Source organism: Mesoplodon densirostris, chromosome 4, assembly GCF_025265405.1.
Source record: "Mesoplodon densirostris isolate mMesDen1 chromosome 4, mMesDen1 primary haplotype, whole genome shotgun sequence".
NCBI classification, from domain to species: domain Eukaryota; kingdom Metazoa; phylum Chordata; class Mammalia; order Artiodactyla; family Ziphiidae; genus Mesoplodon; species Mesoplodon densirostris.
Genome location: NC_082664.1, coordinates 61,547,116 through 61,566,529, shown reverse-complemented (window position 1 = coordinate 61,566,529; position 19,414 = coordinate 61,547,116). Strand labels below are relative to the sequence as shown.

Genomic DNA, 19,414 nt, shown 5'->3' with positions numbered 1-19,414 from the left:
GCAGTGGTTAAGAGTCCGCCTGCCAATGCAGGGGAAAACGGGTTCAAGCCCTGGTCCAGAAAAATCCCACACGCTGCGGAGCAACTAAGCCTGTGCGCCACAACCACTGAGCCTGCACTCTAGAGGCTGCGAGCCACAACTAGTGAGCCCGCATGCTACAACTACTGAAGTCCGCACGCCTAGAGCCTGTGCTCTGCAAGAAGAGAAGCCACTGCAATGAGAAGCCCACATACCGCAACAAAGAGTAGCCCCTGCTCACCATAACTAGAGAAAGCTGGTGAGCAGCAACAAAGACCAATAAATAAATAAATAAATAGATAGATAGATAGATAGGCCTCTTAAATTTGGTACTTTTTTTTTTTGGTACTGTTCATACTAGCTCCCAGGGTGATTTCAATTTAGGATTCTCTAAGGATAATTTATATTTCTAGGCTGTATTTTCCTGTAAAACCTACATAAATACCAAGTAAAACTCTAAGCAAGTGGGCAAATTTCATTTACTTTGTTGGATTCTTTCACAGATAACCTGGTATAAGATTAATATAATAATGGAAGTCTTAATTGTTTCCTATTTTCTTTTAAGATTTTTTTTTGAAGTGGACCATTTTTAAAGTCTTTATTGAATTTGTTACAATACTGCTTCTGTTTTATGTTTTGGTTTTTTGGCCGTGAGGCATGTGGGATCTTAGCTCCCCGACCAGGGATCGAACCCTCACCCCCTGAATTGGAAGGTGAAGTCCTAACCACTGGACCGTCAGGGAAGTCCTCCTATTTTCTATTTTTTCTTTTTTTTTTCTTTTCCCCTATTTTCTTTTTAATGAAGAATCTTCTTGCTTCTGAGTCAGAAGCCCTTCGCATATGAAAATAATTATAAATGCAAAGGAGTACTGCCGAAATACAGGGTAATTTGTTTCAGATTCAAGTGGGGAAGTGGGTGGAAAGCATATGGAATTTATAAATTTCTTTTGTCTATTAAGAATGCAGGCTAGTTAAATCCTGGTATTTTACAATCCCGTATTTTCTTCAAATAAAACCAAGATAATTCTCATGTCATGGACTAATACACAAAGTTGACTGCGATATAAACAATATCAAGGCTAACCATGCTTTGGTACACTAAGTTTAATTCTCTGACAACCAACTATCAGAAGATGCTTTATTGGTCTAATAATCTTTTAGAGAAGAATTTTAAACATACATACACATCTTTTTTATTTTTAAAGTAATTTTAGATTCATGGCAAAATTGATCAGAAAGTACAGATTTCCTACGTTTATACCCCCTACTTCCATACACACATAACCTCCCATTATCAACATCCCCCACCAAAGTGGTATATTTGTTACAATTGATGAATTTACATTTAAACATCAATATTATCCAAAGCCCATAGTTCACATTACAGTTCACTCTCCATGCTGTACCTTCTATGAGTTTGGACAAATGCAAAGTGACATGTATACATCACTACAGTATCATTCAGAAAAGCTTCACCACCCTAAAAAATCCTCTGTGCTCCATCTAGTCCTCCCTCTATTCCCTCTAGCCCTTGGCAACTACTGATATTTTTACTGTCTCCATAGTTTTGTCTTTTCCAGAATGTTATATAGTTGGAACCATTCAGTATATATCCTTTTTAGACTGGCTTCTTTCACTTGCTAATATGCATTTAAGTTTCCTCCATGTCTTTTCATGGCTTGACAGGTCATTTTTTTTTTTTTTCTAGTGCTGAATATTATTTCACTGTCTGGACATACCAGATTATTTATCCATTCACCTACTTAAGGGCATCTTGGATGTTTCCAAGTTTTGGCAATTAGAAACAAAGCTGCTATAAACACCTGTGTGCTGGGTTTTGTGTGGACAAAAAAAGTTTTTATTTATTTTTTTAAATATTTATTTATTTATTTTTGGCTGTGTTGGGTCTTCGTTTCTGTGCGAGGGCTTTCTCTAGTTGTGGCAAGCGGGGGCCACTCTTCATTGCGGTGCGCGGGCCTCTCACTATCGCGGCCTCTCTTGTTGCGGAGCACAGGCTCCAGACGCGCAGGCTCAGTAGTTGTGGCTCATGGGCCCAGTTGTTCCACGGCATGTGGGATCTTCCCAGACCAGGGCTCGAACCCCTGTCCCCTGCATAGGCAGGCAGACTCTCAACCACTGCGCCACCAGGGAAGCCCCCAAAAAAGTTTTTAATTCCTTTGGGTAGGATCATGATTTTTGGATCATATGGTAGGAGGAGAATTAGTGGTGTAAGAAACTGCCAAACTGTCTTTCAAAGTGGCTGTACTATTTTGCATTCCCACAAACAGTGAATGAGAGTTCCTGTTGCTCCACATCCTCATCAGCATTTGGTGTTGTCAGTGTTCTGGATTTTGGTCATTCTAATAGGTGTGTAGTGGCGTCTCGTTGTTTTAATTTGACATATGATGTGGAGCACCTTTTCACATGCTTATTTGCCAATTATATATCTTCTTTGATGAGATGTCTATTAAGGTCTTTGGCCCACTTTTTAGTAGGGTTGTTTGCTTTATTATTATTGAACTTTAGGAGCTGTTGGTATATTTTGGACAATAGACCTTTAACAGATGTCTTTTATGAATATTTTCTCCCAGTCTGTGGGTTTTCATTCCATTGACAGTGTCTTTCACAGACTGAAATTTTTAATTTTAATGAAGTCCAGCTTATCAATTCTTCTTTTCATGGATCATCCCTTTGATATTGTATCAAAAAAGTTAACACCAAACCCTAGATCATCTAAGTTTTCTCCTGTTATCTTCTAGGAGTTGTTTTGTGTTTTACACTTAGGTCTGTGATCCTAAGTTGAGCTAATTATTGTGAAACATGTAAAGTCTGTGTTTTGATTCTTTTTTTCCCCCCAATGTGAAGGTCCAGTTGTTCCAACACTATTTGTTGAAAAGACTATATTTCTCTATTATATTGCCTTTGCTCCTTTGTCAAAGATGAGTTGACTTTATGTGTGTCTATTTCTGGGCTTTCTATTCTGTTCCACCTATTTATCTAGATTTTCATCAATTCCACAGTCTTGATTAGTATAGTTTACAGTAAGTCTTCAAGTCAGGTAGTCTTAGTCCTCTGACTTTGTTCTTCTCCTTCAATGTTGTCTTGGCTATTCTAGATCTTTTGCTTCTTCTTATAAACTTTAAAATAAGTTGTCATATATACACACATATGTATGTATACAACATATATACAATACCCTTAAAATTTTTTTCTTTACCATGTTACCCAGGAATGAAATTGCTGGATCATATCATAGTTCTATTTTTAATTTTTTGAGGAACCTCCATACTGTTTTCCATAGTGGGCCCATCCCAACAGTGCATGGAGGGTCCCCTTATCTCCATATCCTTGCCAATACTTGTTATTGTTGCCTTTTTGATAAGAGCCATTTTGACAAGTGTGAGGTGATATCTCATTGTGGTTTTGATTTGCATTTACCTGATGATTAGTGATGCTGAACATTTTTCATGTAGCTGTTGGTCATCTGTACATCTTCTTTGGAAAAATGTCTGTTCTGCTCCTCTGCCCATTTTATAATTGGGTTGTTTGCTTTTCTGATGTTGAGTTTTATGAATTCTTTGTATATTTTGGATATTAACCACATATGGGATATCTCATTTGTGAATATCTTCTCCTATTTAGTTGGCAGCCTTTTTTTTTTTGTTGATAGTTTCCTTCGCTGTGCAAAAGCTTTTTAGTTTGATGTAGTCCCATTTGTTTATTTCTGCTTTTGTTTCCCTTGCCTGAGGAAACATATGCAAAAAAATATTGCTAAGATTGATATCAAAGAGCATACTGCCTATGTTTTCTTCTAGACTTTTTATGGTTTCAGGTCTTACATTTAAATCTTTAATCCATTTTCAGTTTACTTTTGTATATGGTTTGAAAAAATAGTTCAGTTTGATTCTTTTGCATGTAGCTGTCCAGTTTTCCCAACACTGAAAAGGCTGTCTTTATACATCTTCCCATTGTATATTCTTAGCTTCTTTGTTGTAGGCTAGTTGATCATATAAGTGTGGGCTCATTTCTGAGCTTTCTGTTTTGTTCCATTGATCTATGTCTCTGCTTCTGTGCCAGCACCATACTGTTTTGAGTACTGTAGCTTTGTAGTATAGTTTGAAATCAAAGAGTGTGATACTTCCAGCTTTGTTCTTCTTTCTCAAGAATGCCTTGGCTATTTGGTGTCTTTGTGTTTCCATACAAATTTTAGAACTGTTTATTCTAGTTCTGTGAAAAATGTAATTGGTATTTTGATAACTATTGCACTGAATCTGTAAATTGCTTTGGGTAGCATGGTAACAATACAGATTCTTCCAATCTATGAGCATGGTATATTTTTCTCTTTGTGTCATTTTTCAATGTTTTTCATCAATGTCTTACAGTTTTTGGAATACAGGTCTTTCACCTCCTTAGTTAGATTTATTCCCATTTATTTCATTTTTTCTGATTTGATGGTAAATGGGACTGTTCTCTCTCTTTTTTTTTTTTTTCTTTTTGCGGTATGCGGGCCTCTCACTGTTGTGGCCTCTCCCGTTGCAGAGCACAGGCTCCGGATGCGCAGGCCCAGCGGCCATGGCTCACGGGCCCAGCCGCTCCGCGGCATATGGGATCCTCCCAGATCGGGGCACGAACCCGTATCCCCTGCATCGGCAGGCGGACTCTCAACCACTGCGCCACCAGGGAGGCCCGGGACTGTTCTCTTAATTTCACTTTCTGATAGTTCATTGTTGGTATATAAAAAAGTAACATTTCTACACATTAATTTTGTATCCTGCAACTTTACTGAATTCATTGATGAGTTCTAATAGGTTTTGGTGGTGTCTTTAGGATTTTCTATATATAGTATCATGTCATCTGCAAACAGCGACAGTTTTACTTCTTCTTTTCCAGCTTGGATTCCTTTCATTTCTTTTTCTTGTTTGACTGCTGTGGCTAGGACTTGGACTATTATGCTGAATAAAAGTGGTGAGAGTGGGCATCCTTGTCTTATTCTTGATCTTAGAGGAAATGCTTTCAGCTTTTCACTGTCTGATGATAAGCTGTGGGCTTGTCATATATAGCCTTTATTTTGTTCCTTCTATACCCACTTTGTGGAGAGTTTTTTACCATAAATGGATGTTAAATTTTGTCAAAAGCATTTTCTGCATCTATTGAGATGGTCACACGATTTTTATTCTTCAATTTGTTAATGCATTGTATCACATTGATTGATATATGGATAATGAACCATTCTTGCATCCCTAGGATAAATCCCACTTGATCATGGTGTATGATCCTTTTAATGTATTGTTGAATTCAGTTTGCTAATATTCTGTTGAGGACTTTTGCATCTGTGTTGATGAGTGATCAACACAGAAATTTGAAAACTACTGTGGCCTGTAATTTTCTTTTCTTGTGGTGTCATTTTCTGGTTTTGGTATCAGGGTGGTGTCTTTTTCTGACTTTGGTATCAGGATGCTGCTGCCCTCATAGAATGGGTTTGGAAGTGTTCCTTCCTCTGCAATTTTTTGGAACACTTTGAGAGCATAGGTGTTAGATCTTTTCTAAACATTTGGTAGAATTCACCTGTGAAGCCATCTGGTCCTGGACTTTTGTTTATTGGCTGTTTTTTAAAAAAATGAAATTTAGTTTCATTACTAGTCACTGGTCTGTTCATATTTTCTACTTCTTCCTGGTTCAGTCTTGGGAGAGTGCACATATATAGGAATTTGTCCTTTTCTTCTAGCTTGTCCACTTTGTTGGTGTATAGTTGTTTGTAGTAATCTCTTAGGATCCTTGTATTTCTGTAGTGTTTGGTTGTAACTTCTCCTTTTTCATTTCTGATTTTATTGATTTGAGCCCTCTCTCTTTTTTCTTGCTGAGTCTGGCTAAAGGTTTATCAATTTTATTTATCTTTTCAAAGAACCAGCTCTTAGTTTCATTGATCTTTTATATTGTTTTTTCAGTCTCTATTTCATTTATTTCTGCTCTGACCTTTATTATTTATTTCCTTTTACTGACTTTAGGTTTTGTTTTTTCTTCTTTTTCTAGTTTCTTTGGGTGTAAGTTTAGGTTGTTTGAGATTTTTCTTGATGAGTCTGGCTATAGGTTTATTCAAAACCACACATATATTATTATTCCAATTTTGTAAAAGGATGTTTCACATTTTACTAGAATTACCTCTGGTGAATTTTTACTTTAGATTAGCTTTACATAGCTTTCACCTTCATAAGAGCTTAATTCACATCAAAATCTTTAAAAAAAATCAATGCCCTGCATGGTAGTAAAATTTAACAAGTTAATATAAGGAGACTGTCTGTAAGATCTCTGTTTTAGTTCCAGGTATACAATACTGAGTTCTTTCCTGCACAATGTCCACAACATGCCTTCGCTCAAAAGGCAGGTAACAAAAACATACTGGGAAAACAGTTCAGTTGGTTAGAAATATTTTCTTTCATCTTAATTCTTCAAATCAACTTAGCTCTGTTCCTATGGTAATATTAATAGGATACAACCTACTTAATAGTCCCTTTGCAAATTCTAAGATGTGCTGTGAAAGAGCACAAAATCATAAAGTGTTTGATAATCAATCTTTCTAATACTATTGCAAAAAGAGAATAAATTTCTTCAACCTAATTGCATTCTTCTTTAATCCTATTTTTAAAAGTTATCAGTTCCGGATTCAGAGTGAAGTCAGATTGTTAAGTACTTATAATTTAGAAACTTAGTCTACAGACTGCTCTCCTACTCTTTGCTCATTCACTTGTCAAAATATGTATTGTGTGCCAATTACATGAAAAGTTATTGTGATTAAGTTACAAATGTCTATGAGTTTAGACTCTTGGAGTGGAAATAAAGGTTTTAAAAAGACTAATTTAAAAAAAATCAGGTGAGACTAAAGAATTATCAACAACTTTGTTAAGTGTATTAATGCCACTGTGGTTATATATAAAAATGTCCATAATTTTCAGAATTTTATATTGAAGTGTGCAGTGTAAAATGACATCTATATCTTGGATTTCCTTTCAAATACTTCAGTACAGATAAAAGAAAGCAAACGTGGCAAAAATCTTTAAATACTGAATCTGGGTGATAGGTTCACTGTCTAGTTTTTGTGTGTGTTCAAAAATTTCATTAAAAAATTAGAAAAAAAAGGCAGTTATTTCTCTAATTGTGTAAATGGCAAGCTCACTTAACTACTCTGTGTCTCAGTTTCACCATCCTTAAAATAGAGATAATACTGCTGCCTACCTCATATGGTTGTTCAATACTGCTATTTCTCTGGGAGAACTAGTTTAGGATTTTAAGGACCATCAAGAACACATCCACTCAGCTCTCTGCAGTACTGGCAATATGACTGGACCTTACCCAGCCCCATGAACATGGTAGTGACTCTACTACGACTTTGGTATGGAGAAGGTGTGTGGCTTGAGAAGGTGGATCTAAGATACAGAAGATCAAAGTTTGTTGCCTCAGGTGAAGCCTTTCTTCTTTGCCTTGAACCAAAGTTGCTTTTGTGAGGTTTCTAAGAATGAGATTCTTTTTGGAAGTTACCAGCAACATCTGAGTAACAAACCAGGTTAAAAGGTAGCTCAAGTGTGGCCCCTGTTTCCTGCTTTTTCCTTGTCCACTTAAGAGATGTAATAGAAGAGTACACATGATGAGTTTCTGGATAGAAAAACAGATTTACCTGACCTAGCATTAACAGTGATAAGACCAGTGATTTGGGACAAAGGAAGGGAAGAAGCCTTGTGCAGAGTACCACTTGCTTATTCTTTTCCACTTAGTCCTACCATCTTGAACCCACAGCCCATACGTGGGCCAGACTTAGGCAAATTCCAAGGAGTAATGGGTTCACATGAAGCAGGAAAGTGAGGGAGGAGAAGAGGAGAAAAAAAAAAATCCAAATGACTGCAGTAAGGAAGGCCAAGAAGTTTCTGGGGAAATTCAACAAACTGATTCTAATTTACGTAAGGCCTATATGAACCGGGACCTGCTTGAAAGTATTTGGTGGTAAAGGAGCTAAATATCAAAGATAAGCCATGCTTTCAGAAAATAAACTGTGTCCAAAGCCTAGGTATTTCCTTTTTTTTCTTTTTTTCTTCTTTTTTTTTTAAACACAAAAGGAAAACAAAATGAATAAAAACAGCCAAAGGGGGCCTCCCTGGTGGCGCAAGTGGTTGAGAGTCCGCCTGCCGATGCAGGGGATACGGGTTCGTGCCCCGATCTGGGAGGATCCCATATGCCGCGGAGCGGCTGGGCCCGTGAGCCATGGCCGCTGAGCCTGCGCGTCCGGAGCCTGCGCATCCGGAGCCTGTGCTCCGCAACGGGGGAGGCCACAACAGTGAGAGGCCCGCATACCGCAAAAAAAAAAAAAAAAAAAAAAAAAAAAAAAAAAAAAACAGCCAAAGGAAATATCCTTATAGATATATTTAGGGAGTAGCAATTAAAAGAGCACTGTAATGTTAGCTGAACAATTGTATCTAATTTTTCATACTTACATTCTACTTCTAGAAGGCCTCCAGATAAAAATAAATACAGAATCAGACTACTTATCACTTCCACTGCTCCCACCCTGGTCCATGCCACCATCATGTCTTGTCTGGGTTACTGCAATAGCCTCATAACCAGCTCATTGCTTCTACCCTTGTCCTGCTCCAAACTATTCCCAAAAAAGCAGCTAGAATATTCCTTTTGAACTATTAGATCATGTCACTCCTTGTCGCAAAGCCCTTTCATGGCTCCTCGTGTCAGTTAGAGTCAAAGTCTTTATAAAGCCCAATAAAGGCCTACTGATTTCCATATCACCTCTCCCTCTTACTTGGCTGACTTTTCTACATCTCATTGGTTCTATGCTGTTTTACTTAACCATGCCAGTCATAGTCCCACTGCAGAGCCACTCCTCCACTTACTGCTACTTCTCCCAGGAATCACTTTCCAGAGAGAGACACACACATGGCTTAGTCCCTCCCTTCCTTCAAATACTACTTCAGCAGTTATGAACTTCCTTAAATTCCCCATTTTACACAGCAACACTCCTTCCCACCTCCACCATTCCCATCTCCCTTCACTGGTTCAGTTTGTGTCATAGCATGTATTACCAACTGTAATACTATATATTTTATTTATTTGTCTTGTTTTTCCACTAGAATAAACTCAATGATGGCACAGCTTTTTAATTAATGCTGTATCCCCAGTCACTAGAACAAGGCCTGGCATTCAATAAATATGTTGAATAGTTTACTTACCTTAATTTATGACAAAAACTAGGGGCTTTTTATCTATACCTCACACATCACGGATTTATAGTGTAGATCAGTTTTCAGGTACATTATACACTAGGAATACCTCTAAAATAACATATTTGCTCAGAGAAGTGAAAATTCTCTTCCCAAGACCTGTGATTTGCACTTATCTTTTCAACCATAGTTTTTATACACATAGTATATTAATATACATACTTAAGTTGTACAAAAAACATACAACTTAAAAAACTGGACAACCTAGAAGAAATGGGTAAGTTTCTAGAAACACGGAGCCCACCAAAATTGAGCCAAGAAGAAACATAATTTGAACAGACTGATCACTAAAGATGAACACAGAACCTGTAATAAAAAAAAAAAAAAAAAACTCCCTGCAAACAAAAGTCCAGGACCAGACAGCTTCACTGGAGAATTCTACCAAACATACAAATAAGAACTTATACCTGTCCTTCTCATACTATGTCACAAGATTGAAGAGGAGGGAACACTCCCAAGTTCATTCTGTGAAGCCACCATCATCCTGATACCAAAAGCAAACAAAGACACTACTAAAAAAGATTACAGGCCAGTATCTTTGATGAATATAGATGCAAAAATTCTCAAAAAAATCAGCAAACCAAATCCAACAACACATATAAAGGATCATACACCATGATCAAGTTGGATTCATTCCAGGGTCACAAGGATGGTTCAACGTATGTACATCTATCAACATGATACACCGCATTAGCAAAAGGAAAGACAAAAACTACATGATCATCTCAATAGATGCAGAAAAAGCATTTGACAAAATTCAACACACATTCATGATAAAAACTCTCACCAAAATGGGTATACAGGGAACTTATCTCAACATAATAAACGCCATTTACAACAAACTCACAGCCAACATAATACTCGACAGTGAAAAACTGAAAGCCTTTCCACTAAATTCAAGAATAAGACAAGGATGCCCACTCTCACCATTTCTATTTAATACTGTACTAGAAGTCTTAGTGACAGAACTCAGACAGGAAAAAGAAACAAAAGGTATCCAAATTGGAAGAGAAGAGGTAAAACTGTCACTACTTGCAGGTGATAAGATACTCTACATAGAGAACCCTAAAGTCTCCATACAAGAAATATTAGAATAAGTGAATTCATCAAGGTAGCAGGATACAAGATTAATTTACAGAAATCTGTTGCATTCCTTTACACAAACAATGAAATATCAGAAAAAGTAAAAAAAATCCCATTTAAAATTGTGACAAAAAAAAATCTAGGAATAAGCCTAATCAAGGAGGTGAAAGACTTATACACTGAAAACTACAAAACACTGATAAAGGAAACTGAAGTTGCTTAAAAGAAATGGAAAGGTATCTCATGCTCTTGGGTTGGAAGACTTAATATTGTTAAAATGGCCACACTATCCAAAGCAATCTACAGATTTAATGTGATTCCTATCAAAATACCCATTACATTTTTCACAGAACTAGAACAAATAATCCTAAAATTTTTATGGAACTACAGAAGACGCAGAATTGCCAAAGCAATCCTGAGGAAACAGAACAAAGCTGGAGGGATAACCGTTCCAGACTTCAGACAATACCACAAAGCTACAGTAATCAAAACACAATGGTAGTGACACAAAAACAGACATATAGATCAATGGAACAGAAAAGAGAGCCCAGAAATAAACCCACGCACCTATGGTCAATTAATCTACAACAAAGAAGGCAAGAATATACAGTGGAGAAAAGATAGACTCTTCAACAAGTGGTGTTGGGAAAGCTGGACAGCTACATGTAAATCAATGAAGTTAGAAAACTCCCTCACACCATACACAAAAATAAACTCAAAATGGTTTAAAGACATTAGTATAAGACATGACACCATATAACTCTTAGAAGAGAACATAGGCAAAATATTCTTGGACATAAACTGTGGCAAAATATTCTTGGACATTAACTGTAGCAATATTTTCTCAGATCAGTCTCCCAAGGCAAAGAAATAAAAGTGAAAATAAACAAATGGGACCTAATCAAACTTAAAAGCATTTGCACAGCAAAGGAAACCATCAACAAAACCAAAAGACAACCTGTAGAATGGGAGAAAATATTTGTAAATGATGTGACTGACAAGGGGTTAATCTCCAAAGTATACAAACAGCTCATACAACTCAATATCAAAAAAAAACCAAACAACCCAATAAAAAAATGGGCAGAAGACCTAAACAGACAGTTCGGTAGAGGTCTTCTTAGACCTAAGAAGACATTCAGATGGCCAAGAGGCACGTGAAAAGATGTTCAACATCACAAATTATTAGGGAAATGCAAATCAAAACTACAATGAGACACCACCTCACACCAGTCAGAATGGCCATCATCAAAAAGTCTACAAACAATAAATGCTGGAGAGGGTATGGAGAAAAGGGAACCCTCCTGCACTGTTGGTGGGAATGTAAATTGGTACAGCACTATGGAGAACAGTATGGGAGGTTCCTTAAAAAACTAAAAATAGATCTACCATATGATCCAGCAATCTCACTATTAGGCATATGTCTGGAAAAGTGAAAACTCCAATTTGAAAAGATACAAGTACCCCAATGTTCATAGCAGCACTATTTATAAAAGCCAAGACATTGGAAACAACCCAAGGGCCCATCAACAGATGACTGGTTTAAGAAGATGTGGCATACATACACAATGGAATATTACTCATCCATAGAAAAGAATGAAATATTGCCATTTGCAGCAACATGGATGGACCTAGAGAATATCATGCTAAGTAATTCAGATAGAGAAAGACAAATATTATATGTTATCACTTACATGTAGAATCTAAAAAATAATACAAATGTATCTATATATAAAACAGAAACAGACTCACAGACATAGAAAACAAACTTATGGTTACCGAAGGGGAAAAGGAGGTGGGGAGGGATAAATTAGGGGTATGGGATTAACAGATACAAACTACTATACATAAAATAAGTAGGCAACAAGGATATACTGTACAGCACAGGGAACTATATTCAATATCTTGTAAAAACCTATAATGGAAAATAATCTGAAAAAATATACAAGTGAATCACTTTGCTACACACCTGAAACTAACAATATTATAAACCAACTATACTTCAATAAAAAAATTTAAAAAATAAAAAAACACACACCACTTCAATATATATATATAAATTTCATATGATATTGCTTATATGTGGAATCTAAAAAAAAAGGGTACAAATGAACTTATCTACAAAACAGATATAGAGTTACAGATGTAGAAAACAAACCTATGGTTACCAGGGGATTGGGGGGGGGGGGATAAATTGGAAGACTGGGATTGACATATACACACTACTATATATATTCAGTAAAATAGATAACTAATAAGGACCTACTGTATAGCACAGGGAACTCTACTCAATACTCTGTAATGGCCTATATGGGAAAAGAATCTAAAAAAGAGTGGATATATGTATATGTATAACTGATTCACTTTGCTGTATACCTGACTACTAACACAACATTGTAAATCAACTAAACTCCAAAAAAATTTTTTTAAAAAATCACTGAAAAGAGATCTTATTCTCTTTCTAGCATAAGAATTTTCCTATGACTCAAACAACCAACACAATTTCTGACAGCCTTTTACAAAAACCTACAACATATAGATTCAATGTGTTAGATTGGACAATTCTTTGAAAACAATATTAACATCCTATGAGCTTAAGAAAGATTCTTCAAGGTCTAACTGCAGAGTGCTGAACACTCTTCATCTTTCTCTGGGATTTCTATTGGACTGTTTAGTACAACTGAGACCCAAAGGCTTCTGATGTCTTGGTCATGAAGACCTTTTCTCTCTTCTGTGGTTCAGAATTGGCAAACTTTATCCGTGGCAGAAACTCTAGTATGTTTCCTTTCATTTCAGAGGATCCAAAATTATTTATTTGATGTAATAAGTAGTATCAGTGTAAAAATGTGAAACACAGCCACCTTAGAGTTAATACAGCTAAGTTTAATTAACTACGGAAAAGGAGAATATATAAGAAATTGGTACTTTAAAAAGATGCACTTAAAACGGTTGAAGTCTTTCTCAATGATGTAAAGGAGCTCACAGAATGCAATTTTTTTCCTTTTCTAAACTGATAAAAGCTAAAGTAATCTACATCATTGCATGAAATTCTTTCAGATCACTTCTAATTTTCTTAGTCTATGTTCAATATCAAATGTGTTTACAGTCACATAACACTTTTTGATAACATATTTCCTCCTCTCAGAAACGTTAATGAATGTCCACAGCCAAATCAAACAAAGAAAAAAAACACTTTAGAGAAGTGCTGTCCAACAGAACTTTCTGCCATGCTGAAAATGCTCTATTCTATGCTGTCCAAAATGGTAGCCACTAGCCACATATGGCTATGGAGCACTTGAAATGTGGCAAGTAAAACTAACTGAATCTTTAATTTTATTCAAGTAATTAAAATTTAAATAGCTATATGTGGCTAGTGGCACAGCTTTAGAGATTCCAGAAATAAGTCACGGGCCTATAATAGTATTCCTTATTAGCTTTCTTAGGATCCATTAATTAAAAGTAATTTCCCAGAATTTGCTTTACAAATTCACTTACTTAATTACCATCTAAGAATTATCATCATCCTCAAATCCCAGATGTTATTAAAAAAAAGGTTTATTTAAATAAGGCTGACATTTAAAATTGTTATTTAACATATTATTAAAAGATAATTTTTTTTTTTTTTGCGGTACGCGGGCCTCTCACTGTTATGGCCTCTCCCGTTGCGGAGCACAGGCTCCGGACGTGCAGGCTCAGCGGCCATGGCTCACGGGCCCAGCCCGTGAGCCATGCGGGATCTTCCCGGACTGGGGCACGAACCTGTGTCCCCTGCATCGGCAGGTGGACTCTCAAGCACTGCACCACCAGGGAAGCCCTAAAAGATAATTTTAACAGTACTAAGGACAACAAAACTGAGTGAGTTTTACAGAGAAATGATGAAAAATATTTGATTCTTCCCTTCCTCTATCTACATCCCAGCAGCAAGTCTTCTTGGCTCTACTTCCAAAATATATTCCAAATCCATTCACTTTTTAAAATCTTCTTTTGCTCCACCATACTCCAGGCTACCATCATCTCTTGCCTAGATTATTGCAACGGCTTCCCTTTAGTCTCCCTGCTTCCTCTCTATTCATTCTTAAAATTTATTCATTACACAGCAACCAGAGTGATTGTCTTAAAATGCAAATTAGATCACTTTACGCTTGTCCTTAAAATTTTTTCAATGACTTCTTCTATGCTTAGGATATAGTCCAAACTTTATTCCACAAGCCCACCTAACCAGCACCATTCCTTCCTCCTGCTACATCTCAGAGCTCATTGTGACACCACTTTTCACCCTTCACACGGTCCTGCCATATTTTCTTTCGTAGTGCTTCAACAGGCCCAAAATTTGTCTGGCCTAAGGTGTTGGTGCTGTTTTTTTCTGCTTGGAATGCTATTTTCTCAGATCTTCAGATAGGTGACTCTTGTCGTTCAGGCTGCAGCTAAAATGTCCTTTTCAGAAGAGGTTTTTCCCTCACCACTCTATCTCATTTTGCCACCTAGTCACTATTACATAGTCCTCTTTTATTTTCAGATTTTCTTTTACTTTCACAACCGAAATAATCTTTGTTTACTTGTTTCTGCCTATCTTTTCCCTCTGGAATGTTGAATCCATGGAAACAGGGAGCTTGTCTTCACTGCTTTGGCACATAGTAAGCTCTCAATATTTGGAGGGAAAAAAACTAGACTTTTTTATAACTATCACCTTAGGTCATACATAAATTGATCAAATCGGGTGAACTCTTTCAAGGCTGCCTCGGAACTAACACATTCAAATGGAAATAATTTAATCCCTTCATTCAAAAGCTGCTCAACAGCTTCTTTTAACACAGAAAAAATATTTTACTTTGACAATCTTTTGTTGAGTTTCATCTTCCTATCCTCTATCAGTTCTCTGTCATGTTAAGAATGGACCTATGGACTAAAGAGTGCTCTAATTCCTCTCAGCAGCCCTCACAGGAGATTAGTTTCTTCAGCAGGTTAGTCTCCTTCCTTCTCAATGACCTTGAAGCTGTCCCCATGGAGCCACTTTAAATTTGTCAGTTTTAAGGTAAGGAGTCTGTTGGGTATCTCTTCATCCAAAAAAGGTTTATGCAAAATATTTATATAATCCAGGAAAGCATAAACCAGATGATGACAAAGTACCTATGCCTACTGTTTAAGAATAAGTATTTTTAGTGACTGAGTCTATTAGCTATTATTATCATAAATCTTATTGTCCATGAAGTTTCATTTTTCCTAAGGAGTCTGAAATACAGCATTTTAATAGGCAGTACTCAACTTCACAGGTTAAATCCTAAAAATGCATATTTAAATTTGTTGTTTTGAACTTCTAAGTACAATTTCCTGTAGAACAATTATAGAAGAAACTCAGCCGATTTAACCTATAACACAGTTGAATGAGTACTTATTTTATTTCTGCTCTTACTGTTGATCAAGAAGGTAGGTATCCTAGCCCCCTGTAGAGAAGTGAGCTCTGAAGGTAGAGGACTGTATTTTACCCTCTGCGAGGCATTTTTGTACCTCTTTGATACTCATCACTTGTTCCTAACACCTAAGATATTGGTAAGGTGGCTATAGTCACTCTTGAGAGTACGTGTGTATATGAAACCCAGGAATCAAGCAAAACAAAATGCCAATTATCCTCTCAGAACAATACCCTTGAAAAGTTCCCACAATTCAAGGTTATGGCTTTAGTTCTTTTCTTTAAAGACATGAAAATAACTGAATACAACAAAATAATAGTCTGAACTGTATGAATTGTTTAAAGAAATTCAACACAAAGCCTGGAAACATAAAGCTTGTGACTTGGTAGGTTTCATATCCCCCTTTTCTACCTACAAAATGGTAGAAATCATAAAGAAAAACCGCTGTAAATTTAACTTGAAAATGTAAAGAACAATGTCAAATGTTGATGTGTTGTACCACTGTTTTGCCTATATAACCTATCCATCCAGTTATTAAAACACTTAAAAGGAACCAGGCACTTTGCAAGACTTCTTCTTACTTGGACAAAAGACACACATTTTTAGATGGCTGCTCAGAACTCTTATCTGATCTCAAGAAAAATCTAATTGATACTTGCTGAATTCAAACCATCCCCCCCACCCCCACATTGGTCTCATCAGTAGTAAGTGCTCCCTGACTGAATCTTTCTAACTTCTAGGTCAGTTGGGCCTCGAGCCGTACATTCAACTCTGACAAAGCGTCTCCAACCCGATCAAGACCAACTTACAGCCTTGAACAGCCTCTTTTGCCACATAAAATCAAAGTAATGAAATGAAATGGCTTGGTGTGAAAAGCTGGGGAAATACACAGCCCACTGGAATGATGGAGCCATGCTCCAGATACAACTTGGAGCTATATGCTTATCTCCCACCCTTGTGATTCAAACACAGAATTAAGAATATATATCTATCTGTCTCACCTAGCATTAAATCAGGACCTTCACTCCACCCTGTTCAACATAATGTATTTATTGCAAAAGGAAGAACACTGCTCTTAGAGAAAAACAATGCTGTATGACAATGCGCACATCACTTGCTTCAGTTTCTATAAAATAGGGATAATAATAGCTGTCCCGACTAACTCACAGGGTCATTGAAAGGATCAAATAAGATAGTGAATGTGAAAGTACTTGCAAACTGCTAAACTATTATTGCTAAGTCGCTCCTTTTTTGAACTTCTGAGCTTTCCTCTACCTCATAGTTTAATTGCAAAGTTAATTAGAATATCCAGATACAGAAAATCTACATTAATAGGATTTTGGAGAGGGCGGTAGATAAATAATGGAAAATACTGATTAGGACAATGGGCCAGAACATAGGAAATTAGCCTCAAAATTACAGTAAAGTCTTGATGCAAAACCACTACCGTTAGGGCTTACTCTTTGCAGACACCGGCCAGTTCCCCCAACACACGCAAACACCAAGCTGTACTGTGCTACTTTTAGGTGAATCACTGGGGATAAGCTGAGTCTGGAGGTGCAAAGGGGAGGGACTTCCAGTCCTGATGATCAGGCTGTTCCCCAATCCCTTTAACAAACACTCCTCCTACTCTTTGTGCCTGGCCTAGTTAATCAAAACTATTCCCGGTAAGAAAATGGCTGTCAAAGATTTTTTGCAAGGAGAGTCTTGTAACTATGAGAAACCAGTAGCATACCTACTCCTTCCCCCACCACGAACTATTCTGAATGGATAGATTCAGAAACAAACAAAAAAAAACCAGATTATGGTTTGTTTCTCCCAAGACTCACTCTGGGCCTCACCCTCCAAGCTTCAGCTCTCCCATCTGTAAAATGAAGAATGACGGCGCCTGTCAACTCCATCCCACTGCTACCGAAAGGATGGATGAGACAGTGCCTGGAAGGCGCCAGGAGTGCTGTCTGATAAACACTAAGTCCTTCACTGTTTGTAAAGTATTAAGAGTCCTGTTACGCCCTCCCACCTCAAAGGAATCGCCGGATTAGAACTGACACCCCCAGTCACTGAAAAAAGCAACGCTTAAGCGGGCGGGGCGTATCCGCACTGAATCTGTTTCGAGGTGTGAGGAAGGAGGCGACCCTGCGCCCCGGAGAGGAGGAGCGGGGAGAGAAGGTTGAACGCAGGGGCCGTGAAGAGCCTACCTGTTGTTCCGGATGCTGACCAGCACACACAGCACTAGCTCTAAGTAGGTGCGGAGCACTTCCAGCCAACGGGTTGAGAGCTGCAGGGCTTCGACTTCTTCCCCGCCAGTCCTGGTGTCGACGCGGCCTCCATCGCCCGGGCCGCCTCCGCCGCTCAGGTAATTCTCCGCGGCGAATTCAACGCGCAGCTCTCGCACGAACCAGCCGCACTTGCGCATGAGGAATTCGAGCCGTGGCTGCTCCGAGGGCGAGACGCGGAGGCAGATGCGGAGCTGGGGCCAGAGAGCCGGGTAGAAGAGGCACTCGCGCCAGTGCGAACAGGAGGCCGAGGCCCGTAGCCGGTCGGACGCGGACAGGAAGGAGAAGATGTGCACGATTAGCTCGCTGGGCAGCGACGCGGCGCCTGCCGCTTGCCCGCACAGAGCCATTCGGCCCCGCCGCCGGCTGCCGGTCCTCGGCCGCCCCCGCAGTCCCCGGAGCAGCCCCCGCAGCCGTCGCAGCTGCTGCAGCCGCAGCCGCTGCCGCCGCCACCGCGCCACACGGGCGGCCCCGGCTCGGGTTCGGGCTCCCGGTGGTCGGGGCTGCGGCACTGACAAGAACAACAACATCAATGACAAGGAAGAAGGGGGCGGAACCGTCGTGGGTCTCGGCGGAACCAAGTGCAGCACAAGTTGCGGAGAGGGGGAATGGCCTCTGCGGGGGTGGCCTCCAGATAGCCAGGCTCCGGCCTCTCAAACTCTACTCATGCGCATCCGAGGCCTGCACACTCAGGAACTTCAAAACCCTCGCTTGGACTGGTTAGGGGCCCGGAAGCGGCAGGATTTATTGTAAGGAAACGGCAGCCCTCCCCGCGCCTGGAGGCGGAGGCAGAGCAGTGGTAGGAGCTGAGTTTGACGTCACCGGTGGTGGGAGGAGCCCTGCGTGACTGGGCGCGACTTCCGGAAGAAGGGAGCGCCAGATGGACGGTAGGGAAGGGAGACGCAGCACGTGATCCTTGACGCAGGCAGGCTGACCGGCGGGGCGGGGCGGGAAGCGCTGGTGGTGCCGGCGATGGGCGCCCCCTCCCGTCTCACAGAGGACGCCGAGTTCCGTCAAGTCTGTAAGTCGGTTAACTTGGGTATTCAGGCGGTGGAAGTGGCGGAACTCGCGTTGGTGCAAGGGCTCGTGACGTTTCTCATTATACGTTTCTCTGTTGCTGGGCTGAGGACTCAAGAGCCAGAGTGGTGGCTTGGGTCTTTCTCAGCCGTCCCACCTGCCCGGAGTATTGTTGAGAGTTTCTGAGAGAGAGCCGCTAAGGATGGGGAGCGGGCGCAGTCGCGGGCTTCCCCGGAGGGGCTGGGTCGCGTAGAGGAGAAGCGTGGGGCGGGGCGGCTGGAGGCCGGACAGAGGTCGCGAGTGGACACCCCCTATTCCTTGTTCGGACCTCGAAGTG

At 39.3% G+C, this 19,414-nt stretch overlaps 1 protein-coding gene across 1 annotated transcript in view; it reads right to left on the bottom strand.

Annotated features, from left to right (window-relative positions):
* FBXO33 (F-box protein 33) overlaps nucleotides 1–18,761 on the bottom strand; it is a 31,815-nt gene extending 13,054 nt beyond the window's left edge. The window contains exon 1 of the mRNA XM_060098145.1: nucleotides 17,983–18,761. Within this exon, the coding sequence (XP_059954128.1) occupies nucleotides 17,983–18,590 (608 nt within the window). The 5' untranslated portion in view covers nucleotides 18,591–18,761. The remainder of the gene's footprint in view (nucleotides 1–17,982) is intronic.
* Between the last annotated feature and the right edge of the window lie 653 nt (nucleotides 18,762–19,414).